Genomic DNA, 13,961 nt, shown 5'->3' with positions numbered 1-13,961 from the left:
TGGCCAAAGGGGTAACTTCTATGTGACTGGACACTGGGCCTGTTGCCACATCTACTCAAGGCCCCAGCGGCAGGAGGAGGGCGTCTAGGGCTGAGGCTCCAAGTGGCCCTGCCACTTCGCCTTCATCGGCAGGTACCGCCCTTTGCCTTCCTCTAAGCACTTCTCTCTCTCTCTCTCTTTTTTTTTTTTTTGAGACAGAGTTTCGCTTCTGTTGCCCAGGCTGGAGTGCTCCCTGCAACTTCCGCCTCCGGGTTCAAGAGATTCTCCTGACCCAGCCTCCTGAGTAGCTGGTATTACAGGCGTGCACCATCACTATCACGCCCGGCCAAGTTTTTGTATTTTTAGTAGAGACGGGGTTTCACCACATTGAGCAGGCTGGTCTGAACTTCCAACCTCAGATGATTCGCCTGCCTCAGCCTCCCAAAGTGCTGGGATTACAGACTTGAGCCACTGAGTCAGGCTTCAAAGCGCTTCTTCTCATCCTGGGTCTCGGGCAAGCGCTGGGGCATGGGCAGCGACCCACCCTCCTGGCTCAGTGACACAGGTGAAGACACTGGCGGCCCGGTAGCGCTTCTGGGAGCTGTCCGCAACAGAGTTGGCGTCCACCAAGACCTCTATTTCTACGGATTTATTGCTCGTGAAGGCCATGCGTCCGGAGATGGTCTTGATGCAGTCTTTTCTGATCTTGTCGTGAAAATTAATGGCGTTCACGGAAGCTGTGACGAGGTTGGTCTTGCAGTGGCGTGCAGCCACGATCCCGACGACCTTGTCCGTGAGCTTCATGGTCACGCCTTCATGCACGAAGCTGTGCAGGGTACAGTCTGAAGGCCCCACCAGGTGGATCAAGCTGGACTGGCTGTAGCTGACAGTGTTCGGCTCTGGGTTGAGGACTGGCTGGACGACGTCCTGGTTCCTCCACTTGGTCTCCATGCGCTCCAGCTTCTGGGTTTTGTACCGCTTCCGGCCCTCCTCCTCCTGCTCCTGCCGGGAATACACAACAGGAGGCACTTCGAGGACCTTGTCCACGTTCTTCAGCGACAGGGGCACATACCAGAGGGTGGCCTTATTGGTCAGCTTTTTGGTACCTGTAAGGATGTTTTCGGACATCACGTTGACCTGCACCTCCACTGAGTGCTTGGAAGTGTAGGTGATCTCCGCGCTGATGTGGGCCACCTCACTGATGCACATGGGCCACAGGAAGTCGGTGTGCTCGACCCGTGCCAGAGTGGCCACACAGCGGTCCCTGTTCTGGCTGTTGCAATGCCAGGTGCTGATGATGGCGCCCACCTCCTCGATCATCTTCAAGATGGTCACCCCTAGACATTGCGGGCCACACTGGCGTCATCTGGCCGCATGATCCTGCAGATCTGGATGGCAGACGGCGTCTGGATGTCTGGGCCACACATGCTGGCAGCTGCCGCGGTGGCTGCGGGCTGGCGCAGGTGTCTGGCAGGCCTGGCGCGGAATTGAGTTTTAGTATTGAGAAAATTAAAATTTTGGTTGTTAAAATGATTGCAGTTTTAGCTAACTTCAATTTTAAAATTCACCAATAATAAAACTATTATTTATCAATAAGTAGAAACGAGTTAGAAAATATTCAATCCTTTCAATTCAGTTGGGGAATAAACTAATATTTTTCGAACACCTGACACATATCAAGCATTTACTTACGTATTTGCATCCATATTGCAGTTTAATTCCTGCAACTGTCCTGGACGGGCACAGTGTCTCAGGCCAGCATTTTGGGAGGCTGATGGGGGAGGATCGCTTGGGCCCAGGAGTTCATAGACCATCCTGGGCAACATAGTGAGATCCCCATCTCTAAAGAAAACTAAACAAAACAAAACCAGTTCTTTTTTTTCTTTTTTTTAGAGAGGCTCTCACTCTGTCACCCAGGCTGGAGTACAGTGGCACAATCTCGGCTCACTGCAACCTCCGCCTCCCAGGTTCAAGCAATTCTCCTGTCTCAGTCTCCCGAGTAGCTGGGATTACAGGGTCTTGCCACCACGCCTGGCTAAAAACCAGTTCTTTAAATTTAGCATCCTGGTGAGGCACGGTGGCTCATGCCTGTAATCCCAGTATTTTGGGAGGCTGAGGCAGGTGGATCACTTGAGTTCAGGAGTTTGAGACCAGCCTGGGCAACATGGCAAAACCCTGTCTTTACAAAAAACACAAAAATTAGCCAGGCATCGTGGCATGTGCCTGTAGTCCCTGCTACCTGGGAGGCTGAGGTGGGATGATCACTTGAGTTCCAGAGGCAGAGGTTGCAGTGAGCCGATATAGTGCCACTGCACCCCAGCCTGGGCAAAAGAGTGAGACCCTTTCTTAAAAAAAAAAAAAAAAAATTAGCATCCTTATCCCCACTGTAGAATTAAAGAAATTGAGGCTAGGAGCAGTTAAATATCTTTGCAGAGATCATACATTAATGGGATGGCAGAACTAAAAATATGGATCTACACCTAAAGTTTAAAAGCCTGTATTATTTTCCACTTCACCATACTACTTCTCTTAGTAAAAATAACAGTGATGATGCTTTGTATCTGTCTTACCTCACATAAATTTTAACAAAGGTCCTTAAGGACAGGGGCTATGTCTTATACTTTTACAGTATCCCTAATGAATTTTCAGGAAATATTGCTTGAATGGTATGGTTGGTTCCTGGTATTTAAATACTGTTATTTAATTTTTCAATGGTATTTCAATGATAGAAATAAATTATGCTTTTTTAACTTTAGTGTTTATAATGCAATTATTCTGACTTATTTCACATCAGAGATAATTTTATCCAGTTTAAATTCATCTTACATAGAAAATGTGTAAACAGGCTGAATGCAGTGGTTCACACCTGAATCTCAGCACTTTGGGAGGCTGTGGCAGGCAGATTGCTTGAGCTCAGGAGTTTGAGACCAGCCAAGGGAGCATGGCAAAACCCTGTGTCTACAAAAAATATAATTATTAGCCATGCATGGTGGCACATGCCCGTGGTCCCACCTATTGGGAGGCTGAGGTGGGAGGATCACCTGAGCCCAGGGAGTTTGAGGCTGCAATAAGCTGTGATCACGCCACTGCACTCCAGTCTGGGAGACAGAGTGAGACCATGTCTCAAAAAAAAAAAAGCATAAATAAATATGCAGTTATGTTTGCTGCCATTCTGCCATTTTTTGGAGTGTATGATTTTTTGGAGCATTATTATATCACGCTCATATAAAATATATTTAATATATTTAACTTCATTTGTAGGCTATTGAACTCTAGGAGTTGCCTTATGAATACCATTCTGGGACTTCCAGGATTTTCCTAAGTACTTTCTGTCTGTTCAGTACCAGGAATAATAATATAAAATAAATAGTAAAAGGATAGTACTATCTATAGAGTTGAAAACACTGACAGAGAAATGGACTTTGCCTTCAGAAAGGTATTAGCCTGAAAGGGTTAAGTAGTCCTAGAACTTGGAAACATGTATGTTTTCCTTTTTCTTTCTTTTCTTTCTTTTTTTTTTTTGAGTCTTGCAGAATTAGCTAGAATGGAAACCCATATTTGAATGTACTAAAATAACTATCAGCCAAGGACTCTTCACTCTGGGATTGGTGCTCTTGCCCTGGCCCTAATGCCTTTCTTTTCAAAATACAAACCAGATCAAACCAAACAAAAATGTCTCACACTCCTCAAACTCCATTCTAATTAGCAACATTCAGAATTTATCTTTCAGGCAGGTCATTACCAAACATTGAAAAACCTAACTTCTTAGGCAGGGACTGAGAGGAAAGTCTAGTGGGTGGAATGTGTTACTTGGCCCCAGGCCCAGCTCACATTTTCCATAAGCAAACACCACCTTAGCTTAGGGTGAATGTCTTTTTTTTTTTTTTTTTTTTTTTTTGAGACGGAGTCTTGCTGTGTCACCCAGGCTGGAGTGCAATGGCCAGATCTCGGCTCACTGCAAGCTCCACCTCCCGGGTTCACGCCATTCTCCTGCCTCAGCCTCCCGAATAGCTGGGACTACAGGCACCCGCCACCTTGCCCAGCTAGATTTTTTTTGTATTTTTTAGTAGAGACGGGGTTTCACCGTGTTAGCCAGGATGGTCTCGATCTCCGGACCTCGTGATCCGCCCGTCTCGGCCTCCCAAAGTGCTGGGATTACAGGCTTGAGCCACCGCGCCCGGCCTAGGGTGAATGTCTTTAACAACACCTCTGGAGCTGGCCTCCCTCAATTTAGGAGGTTTTTTTTTTTTTTTTTTTTTTTTAAGTACAATCAAATTTTGAGAACCTAAATAATTTCATTACAAAGAACTTTACATTTCCCTTTAACAAGCATTTACAGAAAAACTACTATGAGGTCACTCACAGTGGCTCACGCCTGTAATCCTAGCACTTTGGGAGGCCAAGGCACGCAGATCAGTTGAGGCCAGGAGTTCAAGACCAGCCTAGCCAACATGTCGAAAACCCATCTCCACTAAAAATACAAAAATTAGCCGAGCATGATGGTGCATGCCTGTAATCCCAACTACTTGGGAGGCTGACGCAAGAGAATCGCTTGACCCAGACGGGGGAGGTTGCAGTGAGCCGAGATCACACCACTACATTCCAGCCTGGGTGACAGAGTGAGACCCTGTCACAAACAAACAAACAAACAAAAACAAAAAGGAAAACCTGCTATGATAGTTAGATTTCTCTGGATGCAACTATCAAGAAACAACTCAAGTTAGCTTAGGCCAAAAAAGGAGAGATTTATTGTAAGAATATAGGGATGTTTTGAAGAAACCAAGGAGAGAGATGTAGCTGGCCCAGGAAAGACCAGAAACAAGTTGTTGAGAGCCCAGACATCATTTTCTCTTCATCTCTCCAATATCTCTTTTCTTCCTGTTTCTTCTCCCTAGAGCAGCTTCCTCTGCTACCCTGGACTGACGTAGAATATAGCTGCCTCCAACTCCTGAGTTAATCCTATACAAGCTCAGCAGCACAAAGAAACTGAGAATCGCAAATCTTTCATATTTTTACTTAAACGCTATTTATTTTTACACAGCAAATAGATTTTTTGGGGGGGGTCTTGCTCTGTTACCCGGGCTGGAGTGCAGTGGAGCAATGATAGCTCAAGCCATCCTTTCACCTCAGCCTCCAAAGTAGCTGGAACTACAGGCACACACCACCGTGCCCAGGTAATTAAAATTTTCTTCTTTTTTTTCTTTTCTTTTTTTTTTTTTTAAGGCCGGACACAGTGGCTTATGCTTGTAATCCCAGCACTTTGGGAGGCCGTGGCAGGCAGATCACTTGAGGTCAGGAGTTCGAGACCAGCCTGGTCAATACGGTCAGACCTCATCTCTACTAAAAATACCAACATTAGCTGGGTGTGGTGGTGCGTGCCTGTAATTCCAGCTACTCGGGAGGCTGAGGCAGGAGAATCACTTGAACCCAGGAGGTGTTGAACGTGGGAGGTGGAGGTTGCAGTGAGATTAGATTGTGCTACTACACTCCAGCCTGGACAACAAAGTGAGACTCTGTCTCAAATTTTAAAAAAGTAAAAAAAAAAAAAAAAATTTGGGCCTGGTGTGGTGGCCCATGCCTGTAATCTCAGCACTTTGGGAGGCCAAGGTGGGCAGATCACCTGAGGTCAGGAGTTTAAGACCACCCTGGGAAACATGGTGAAACTCCATTCTATACTAAAAATACAAAAATTAGGGCTGGGTGCAGTGGCTTACGCCTGTAATCCAAGCACTTTGGGAGGCCGAGACGGGCGGATCACCTGAGGTTAGGAGTTCGAGACCAGCCTGGCCAACATGGAGAAACCCCCGTCTCTACTAAAAATACAAATTTAGCCGGGTGTGGTGGTCCATGTCTGTAATCTCAGATACTCGGGAGGCAGGAGAATCGCTTGAGCATGGGAGGTGGAGGTTGCAGTGAGCCGAGATCATGCCATTGCACTCCAGCCTGGGCAACAAGAGCAAAACTCCATCTCAAAAAACAAAACAAAACAAAACAAAAATTAGCCTGGCATGGCGGCAGGCACCTGTAATCCCAGCTACTCGGGAGGCTGAGGCAGGGGAATCGCTTGAACCTGGGAGGCGGAGGTTGCAGTGAGCCGAGACATGCCATTGCACTCCAGCCTGGGTGACAGAGAGTGACTCCGTTTAAAAAAAAAAAAAATTAGCTTGGCACAGTGGTGTATGACTGTAATCCTAGCTGCTCAGGAGGCTGAGGCAGGAGAATCGCTTGAACCCAGGAGGTGGATGTTGCAGTGAGCTGAGATTGTGCCACTGCACTCCAGCGTGGGCAACAGAGCGAGACTCCATCTCAAAAAAAAAAAAAAAAAAAAAAAAAAAAGGCGGTTGAGTGGCTGATGCCTGTAATCCCAGCATTTTGGGAGGCCAAGGCAGGTGGGTCACCTGAGGTCAGGAGTTTGAGACTAGCCTGGCCAACATATTGAAGCCCTGTCCCTACTAAAAATACAAAAATTAGCTGGGCGTGGTGGTGCACATTGTAATCCCAGCTACTCAGGGGGCTGAGACAGGAGGATCCCTTGAACTCAGGAGGTGGAGTTTGCAATGAGCCGAGATTGCGCCACTGCTCTCTAGCCTGAGCAACAGTGATACTGTCTCAAAAAAAAAAAAAAAAAAAAAAAAATTGGTACATTAGCCTGGCATGGTGGTTTGTGTTTGTAGTCCCAGCTACTTGGGAGGCTGAGGCAGGAGTATAGCTTAAGCCCTAGAAGTTAGGCTGCAGGGAGCTGTCATCGTGCCACTGCACTCTAGTCTGGGCAATAGATCAAGATCCTGTCACAAAAAATAAATAAATATATAAAATTGTTTCAGTGAAAAGTCTCTTCATCCTCTTTCCTCTAGCCACCATCGCTTTCTCAAAGGCAATTAATGGAGCAGTTTGTTCTATCTTCTTGAGATATTCTATGTATATGTGATAAAATCCATCCATCCATCCATCCATCCATCCATCCATCCATCCATCCATCCATCCCATCCGTCCATCATCATATCTATTATCTATCTACCTACCTACCTATCTATATTTAGCTCTCTTTTTCTCCTCTCTCCATTTTTTTTACACTAATGGCAGCATACCATACAAACATTTTTCTTTTTTTTTTTTTTTTTTTGAGACGGAGTCTCACTCTGCTGCCCAGGCTAGAGTGCAGTGGCCGGATCTCAGCTCACTGCAAGCTCCGCCTCCCGGGTTTACGCCATTCTCCTGGCTCAGCCTCCCGAGTAGCTGGGACTACAGGCGCCCGCCACGTCGCCCGGCTAGTTTTTTGTATTTTTTTAGTAGAGACGGGGTTTCACCGTGTTAGCCAGGATGGTCTCGATCTCCCGACCTCGTGATCCGCCCGTCTCGGCCTCCCAAAGTGCTGGGATTACAGGCTTGAGCCACCGCGCCCGGCCCCAAACAGTACAGTGGCCGGATCTCAGCTCACTGCAAGCTCCGCCTCCCGGGTTTACGTCATTTTCCTGCCTCAGCCTCCCGAGTAGCTGGGACTACAGGCGCCCGCCACGTCGCCCGGCTAGTTTTTTGTATTTTTTTAGTAGAGACGGGGTTTCACTGTGTTAGCCAGGATGGTCTCGATCTCCTGGCCTCGTGATCCGCCCGTCTCGGCCTCCCAAAGTGCTGGGATTACAGGCTTGAGCCACCGCGCGCGGCCAAACATTTTTCATTGAGCAATATATCTTGGAGATGGTGCAGTACGAACATTTAGAGAGTACCATCATTCTTTTATATTGTGGCATTCTGCTGTTTTCATGTAACATACTGCATTTAACCAGTTCCCTGTAGGTGGGCATTTAGGTTTTCCCCCATCTTTTGCTATATTACAAACAATGCTGCACATATGTAATTTAAAAATATGCTTAAGAGTAATCTGTATTTCTTTTTCTGTGTGCAGTCTTTTTTATAATGTGTCCATTTTTTACTATTGGGTTGTTAGTCTTTTCCTTATTGATTTCTACATGTTTGTATATTGATTTCTACATGTTTGTATATTAGAAATCAGCCCTTTGTCTCTGATGTGAATTGCATTTTTTTCTTATTATTTGTATTTTGATTTTACTAATGGTCTTTGTCCCAATTCTAAAATTTCCCAGGAAGAGACTAATTGGATTAAAACATCCACTTTTGGTTAAATGTGGTGAAAGAAGTGGGTGATTTTTCAAAACCCTGGAGTCTGGTCCTATAGAATTGGGGGAAGAGGATACAACTGACTAGGAAATTGTAAGCTAGGAAGGTACCCTAAAAGGAATTCAGTACATTTCAATGTGTAAGGAATGTTTTCTAGTTACTGTGGATACATATTTTGTCTAGGGGAAGAGAGTTCACAGTTTTGGCAAAGATACAGACCAACAAATAATCATCACTGAAATTAAGAGAAGTATATAGACATTGCTGTGGGCACAGAAGAAATCATTCTCTTTGGGAGGCCAAGGTGGGAGGATCACTTGAGCCCAGGAGTTTGAGACCAGCCTGGCCAACATGGTGAAACCCTGTCTCTACAAAAATACAAAAAAATTAGCCAGGTATGGTGGCACGTGTCTGTAATCCTAGCTACTTGGGAGGCTGAGGCAGAATTGCTTGAACCTGGGAGGCAAAGGTTGCAGTAAGCCAAGATCACGCCACTGCCCTCCAGCCTGGGTGAGTCTCAAAAAAAAAAAAAAAAAAAAGAAAAAAAAATTATTATTTGTATTTTGGTTTTACTAATGGTCTTTGTCCCAATTCTAAAATTTCCCAGGAAGAGACTAATTGGATTAAAACACCCGCTCTTGGTTAAATGTGGTGAAAGAAGTGGGTAATTTTTCAAAACCCTGGAGTCTGGTCCTATAGAATTGGGGGAAGAGTTCTATTTGGGGCATCCAGAAAAACTTTACAGGATAAAAGGACATTTGGGTTGGGTTGTAAAACACAAATGAAAGTGAATGACTAGGTTAGCCAACGGTTCAACATCCCTGGAAAGGATGTATTATGAAGTGTGTGATTGTCTCAAATAGAGGAGTAATTAACTGGCAGAAAGATGTTAGCAGGTATGGTTACAGGATGTACAGTTTCCTTATTGGCAAGTGATACGAAAACTTGGCTGGGCACGGTGGCTCATACCTGTAATCCCAGCACTTTGGGAGGCTGAGGTCGGTGGATCACCTGAGGTCAGGAGTTTGAGACCAGCCTCGCCAACATGGTGAAACCCTGTCTCTACTAAAAATACAAAAATTAGCTGGGTGTAGTAGCAGGCGCCTGTAATCCCAATTACTTGGGAGGCCGAGGCAGGAGAATCGCTTGAACCGGGGAGGCGGAGGTTGCAGTGAGCAGAGATCGTGCCACTGCACTCCAGCCTGGACGACAGAGTGAGACTCCATATCAAAAAAAAAAAAAAAAAAAAGAAAAGAAAAGAAAAGAAAAGAAAACTTATAGTTACATAAAGCTGGAGCTCCCACAACATGCTTACAGACAAGAGGTATGGCTTCCTGTAAAGTCTCTCACGAAGACACAGAATTGTTGTTGCTATCACACTCACAGAAGGAGGATTATCCCGGGAATGAGGAAGCTATCCTTGGCATTATCTAGACTTTTTTTTTTTTTAATGCTGTCTTTGCCAATCCCATCTCCACCCTTTCTTGTCAAGTTTGGAGACTGTGCCTCATGCCTGCCCATTCATGTACAGAGAAACTGGGTAAAACAAAGGTCAGTTTCTCAAGAGCATTTCTCAGGAGACCTACATTTCAGGCTTATTTGAGGTCATTTCTGCAGGAGTGGCAGCATTTGGAAGCAGAGGTGAGGTGGTTTGGATTTTAAATTCGAATATGTAGACAAGTGTTTCCTCCAAAATGTGATACAAAATCACATGCCCTGGGATACTCTTATGAATAAAGGATTTGCGGTCAAGTACGTTTGGAAATATTTACTATTATATCCTTTTCTTAGAGTTCATAGCCACATTGGCATATTAAAAGCTCTGAGAATTTATTCAAAGAAAAAGCACAGTGTGCAATGAGAAGCCCTTCAGTTTAAAAGCAATGCATAACTATTGATCCCTATTGAGAAAAGCTAGTAGAAGAGGAGCTGTGAAGTTTGTGAGAGGAGACACAATCAGATTAGATTTTTCATAGTTTTCACTCAGACTGGAATGCCATTGTTCTTTATTCTTAGGAGTTATCTTTTTTTCTTTTTCTTTTCCTTTTTTTTTGGAGACAGTGTCTCACTCTGTTGTCCAGGCTGGAGTGCAGTGGTGCAATCTTGGCTCACTGCAGCCTCCACCTCCCAGACCCAGGTGATCCTCCCACCTTAGCCTCCTGAGGAGCAGGGACTATTCCTCCCACCATGCCTAGCTAATTTTTGCATTTGTTGTAGAGATGGAGTTTCACCATGTTGTCCAGGCTGCAAAAGTTATCTTCTTTTGGTAGATTTTCTTAGTACCCTATTCCTTCCTTAAGATACTTGTTTCCTTATTATTAACAGCCTTTATGCTTGCCTTTTTTTTTTTTTCCTTCTGTTTTTGAGACAAGGTCTCACTCTGTTGTCCAGGCTGGAGTGCAGTAGCATGATCTCAGCTCACTGCAGCCTCTGCCTCCTGAGCTCAAGGGATCCTCCCACCTCAGCCTCCCAAGTAGCTGGGACTGTAGGTCCATACCACCACACCAGGCTAATTTTTGTATTTTTTGTAGAGATGGAGTTTCCCTATGTTGTCCAGGATGGCACCTTTTATAGATAAATAATTGCACTAAGAAAATTACATTTTCTTTATGATTAAGTCCACTAATATCTGTAAAAACTACTATTTATTAAGCCTCTACTTTTATGTACATTTATTATTTTAATTAAGCAGAATGTAGCTTTTATGAACGCCATTTGAGAGATGAGAAAACTGAGTATTTGAGAGTTTAAGTAATTTTCCCAAAGTCAGAGCTTGACGCACCCTGGGTTGAGTGTGGTAAAGCAATCTTTTTTTTTTTTGAGACGGAGTCTTGTTCTGTCGCCCAGGCTGGAGTGCAGTGGCACGATCTCGGCTCACTGCAAGCTCCGCCTCCCAGGTTCACACCATTCTCCTGCCTCAGCCTCCGAGTAGCTGGGACTACAGGCGCCTACCACCACGCCCGGCTAATTTTTTGCATTTTTAGTAGAGACAGGGTTTCACCGTGTTAGCCAGTACGGTCTTGATCTCCTGACCTTGTGATCCGCCTGCCTCGGCCTCCCAAAGTGCTGGGATTACAGGCGTGAGCCACTGCGCCCGGCTGGTAAAGCAATCTTACATAAAGATAAAACCCACTGATATTTATTTACTTTAGATAATGGCAATATTATCTACTATTCGGTTTCCACTAAATTTAAAATGGAAAGTACAAGAATTTCAGTGTATGTTGGTTCTACTTTCTTTTAGTAAAGTTCTTGCAACAATACTATTCTTTTTTTTTTTTTGAGACGGGGTCTCACTCTGTCACCCAGGCTGGAGTGCAATGGCACAATCTTGGCTCACTGCAACCTCCACCTCCCGGGTTCAGGCCATTCTCCTGCCTCAGGCTCCTGAGTAGCCGGGACTACAGGCAAGAGCCACCACACTTGGCTAATTTTTGTATTTTTAGTAGAAACAGGGTTTCAGCATGTTAGCCAGGCTGGTCTCGATCTCCTGACCTCAGTATTCACCCGCCTTGGCCTCCCAAAGTGCTGGGATTACAGGTGTGAGCCACTGCACCTGGCCAACAATACTATTCTTAGTTGGGAATGAAAACAGTGTATCAGCCATTATGTAGAAGAGGAAAAAATCCTGACACAGATTTTCTTGATTTGCCATATGTTTTGTCATAGAGTGATGCTCACTTACTCTTTCACTCAATAAACATTCATGGAGTGTTTATATTGTACAAGGCTGGGAGTTTGACAATGAGGAATACAAGGCTGAATGGGAAACTTCAAGGCATTGATGACTTAGTAAAGGAGATTATAAACACATGAATAATTAAGCAGAACGCTTCAAGTCGTAATCCAAGTATAGGAATACAAAGGTGGCATAGATTATTAATACTTTTGGTTGGAAGGAAATCAGACTTATGTTCTAAACATAAACATAGACAATCATGTTTAGAATTTAGCTGTTAAATAGACCAAATTTGGACTTAGGTAAATATAAAAGGTTTACTTTTGACGACTTGGCAGTTTTTTTTTTTTTTTTTTTTTTTTTACAAAAATCCAAGACATTTCCCAAAATATAAACTTTAGTCTTTCCTTAAAGGTAAGTTTTTAACCTAAAACGACAGGATTCACTTTAAGGTATTAAGTAGTAGACATTTTACCATTCCTCAGATGTATCTGGCATTTTAGATAATTCAATATTGTCACATAATTCTAAAAAGACCAATTGTAATAAAACCAACTGGAAGACTGAAGAGAGTGTGAGCAGAAGTGGCACCCACAAGATAGTCAATAATTCTTTTTTTTTTCGAGATGGAGTCTTGCTCTGTTGCCCAGGCTGGAGTGCAGTGCCGCAATCTCGGCTCGCTGCAACCTCCGCCTCCTCGGTTCAAGCGATTCTCTTGCCTCAGCCTCCCGAGTAGCTGAGACCACAGATGTATGCCACCACGCCCAGCTAATTTTTGTATTTTTAGTAGAGACGGAGTTTCACCATGTTGGCCAGGATGGTCTCGATTTCCTGACCTCGTGATCCGATCTACCTGCCTCGGCCTCCCAAAGTGCTGGGATTACAGGCGTGAGCTACCGTGCCAGGCCCTAATTCTTAAATGTCTTCTTTGAAATTTAAGGAAACACTGCCCGGCGCGGTGGCCCACGCCTGTAATTTCAGCACTTTGGGAGGCCGAGGTGGGAGGATCACCTGAGGTCAGGAGTTAGAGGCCAGCCTGGACAACATAGAGAAACCCCTCCTCCACTAAAAATACAAAAATTAGCTAGGTGTGGTGGCGGGCGCCTGCAATTCCAGCTATTCGGGGGGGCTGAGGCACGAGAATCGCTTGAACTCGGGAGACGTAGGTTGTGCCACCGCACTCCAGCCTGGGCAACAGAGCAACTCTTGTTACCCCCACCTCCGCAAAAAAAAAAAAAAAAAAAAAAAGAAATTTAAAGGGACATGAACTTCAATGAGAATGAGCATGATAAACAAAACCTTTATCCCAGGTACTAATCTAATGCTGATTAATGCTTCACCCTTTAAACGACGTGTTGTACTTTTCCCATTGGCTTAGAATTTGAACCAATAAGAAAGGAGGAAATCTTTATAAATATTCACAACCGAAGGCTGGTATTGCGAATGTTGAGTGAAGATTGCTTTGTTCTTCATTCGAGTCTCACTTTCAGAACTTTATGGTATTGATGTTCTTCTTATTGCCATAGTAAGCAAACTTTAAAAACATTCAGCTTGGGTGTTTCTTTGTGGCTTGAAATATATTTTCCAATGTTAAGAAGAGTTTATTTCTTATTGTTCTGACTTAAGATGTGATGAATCCTTAACAAATGTTCAAAGGAAAATAATTTAAATGCCAGTTTTTATTATCATGGTGAACATATTTCAAAAACAAAATATTAATTTCCTCGACTTCTTTCAAGTTTATAATTACTAGGGTTCTTTCATTTCTAAAGTGGTATATATTACAGTTTTTAGTCTCTTATAATGGCTGTTTAGAAGCAGAGTTAATGTTAGGTTCTCAGCAACAGCTATTTATCTCTTGAGATTCTGGGTTATTACAATTTTTTGTTCTTGAAATTTAATAAAAACATTAAGGAGTTTTTCCATAGTGATTTTTTTTTTATTTTTTTATTTTTTTTTATTTTGAGACAGAGTCTCGCTCTGTCGCCCAGGCTGGAGTGCAGTGGCCGGATCTCAGCTCACTGCAAGCTCCACCTCCCGGGTTTACGCCATTCTCCTGCCTCAGCCTCCCGAGTAGCTGGGACTACAGGCGCCCACCACCTCGCCCGGCTAAGTTTTCGTATTTTTTAGTAGAGATGGGGTTTCACCGTGTCAGCCAGGATGGTCT

At 44.2% G+C, this 13,961-nt stretch overlaps 1 protein-coding gene across 1 annotated transcript; it reads right to left on the bottom strand.

The window, feature by feature from the left end:
• Window positions 1-206: 206 nt before the first annotated feature.
• LOC105487726 (putative cytosolic acyl coenzyme A thioester hydrolase-like) lies at window positions 207-1,553 on the bottom strand. The gene is given in 3 exon segments (XM_024794732.2): window positions 207-543; window positions 545-1,319; window positions 1,322-1,553. Coding segments are annotated over 3 exon segments (948 nt in total). The 5' UTR covers window positions 1,407-1,553; the 3' UTR covers window positions 207-455.
• Window positions 1,554-13,961: the final 12,408 nt, after the last annotated feature.

Source organism: Macaca nemestrina, chromosome 3, assembly GCF_043159975.1.
Source record: "Macaca nemestrina isolate mMacNem1 chromosome 3, mMacNem.hap1, whole genome shotgun sequence".
NCBI classification, from domain to species: Eukaryota; Metazoa; Chordata; class Mammalia; order Primates; family Cercopithecidae; genus Macaca; species Macaca nemestrina.
This window is presented reverse-complemented; position numbering and strand designations above follow the sequence as displayed.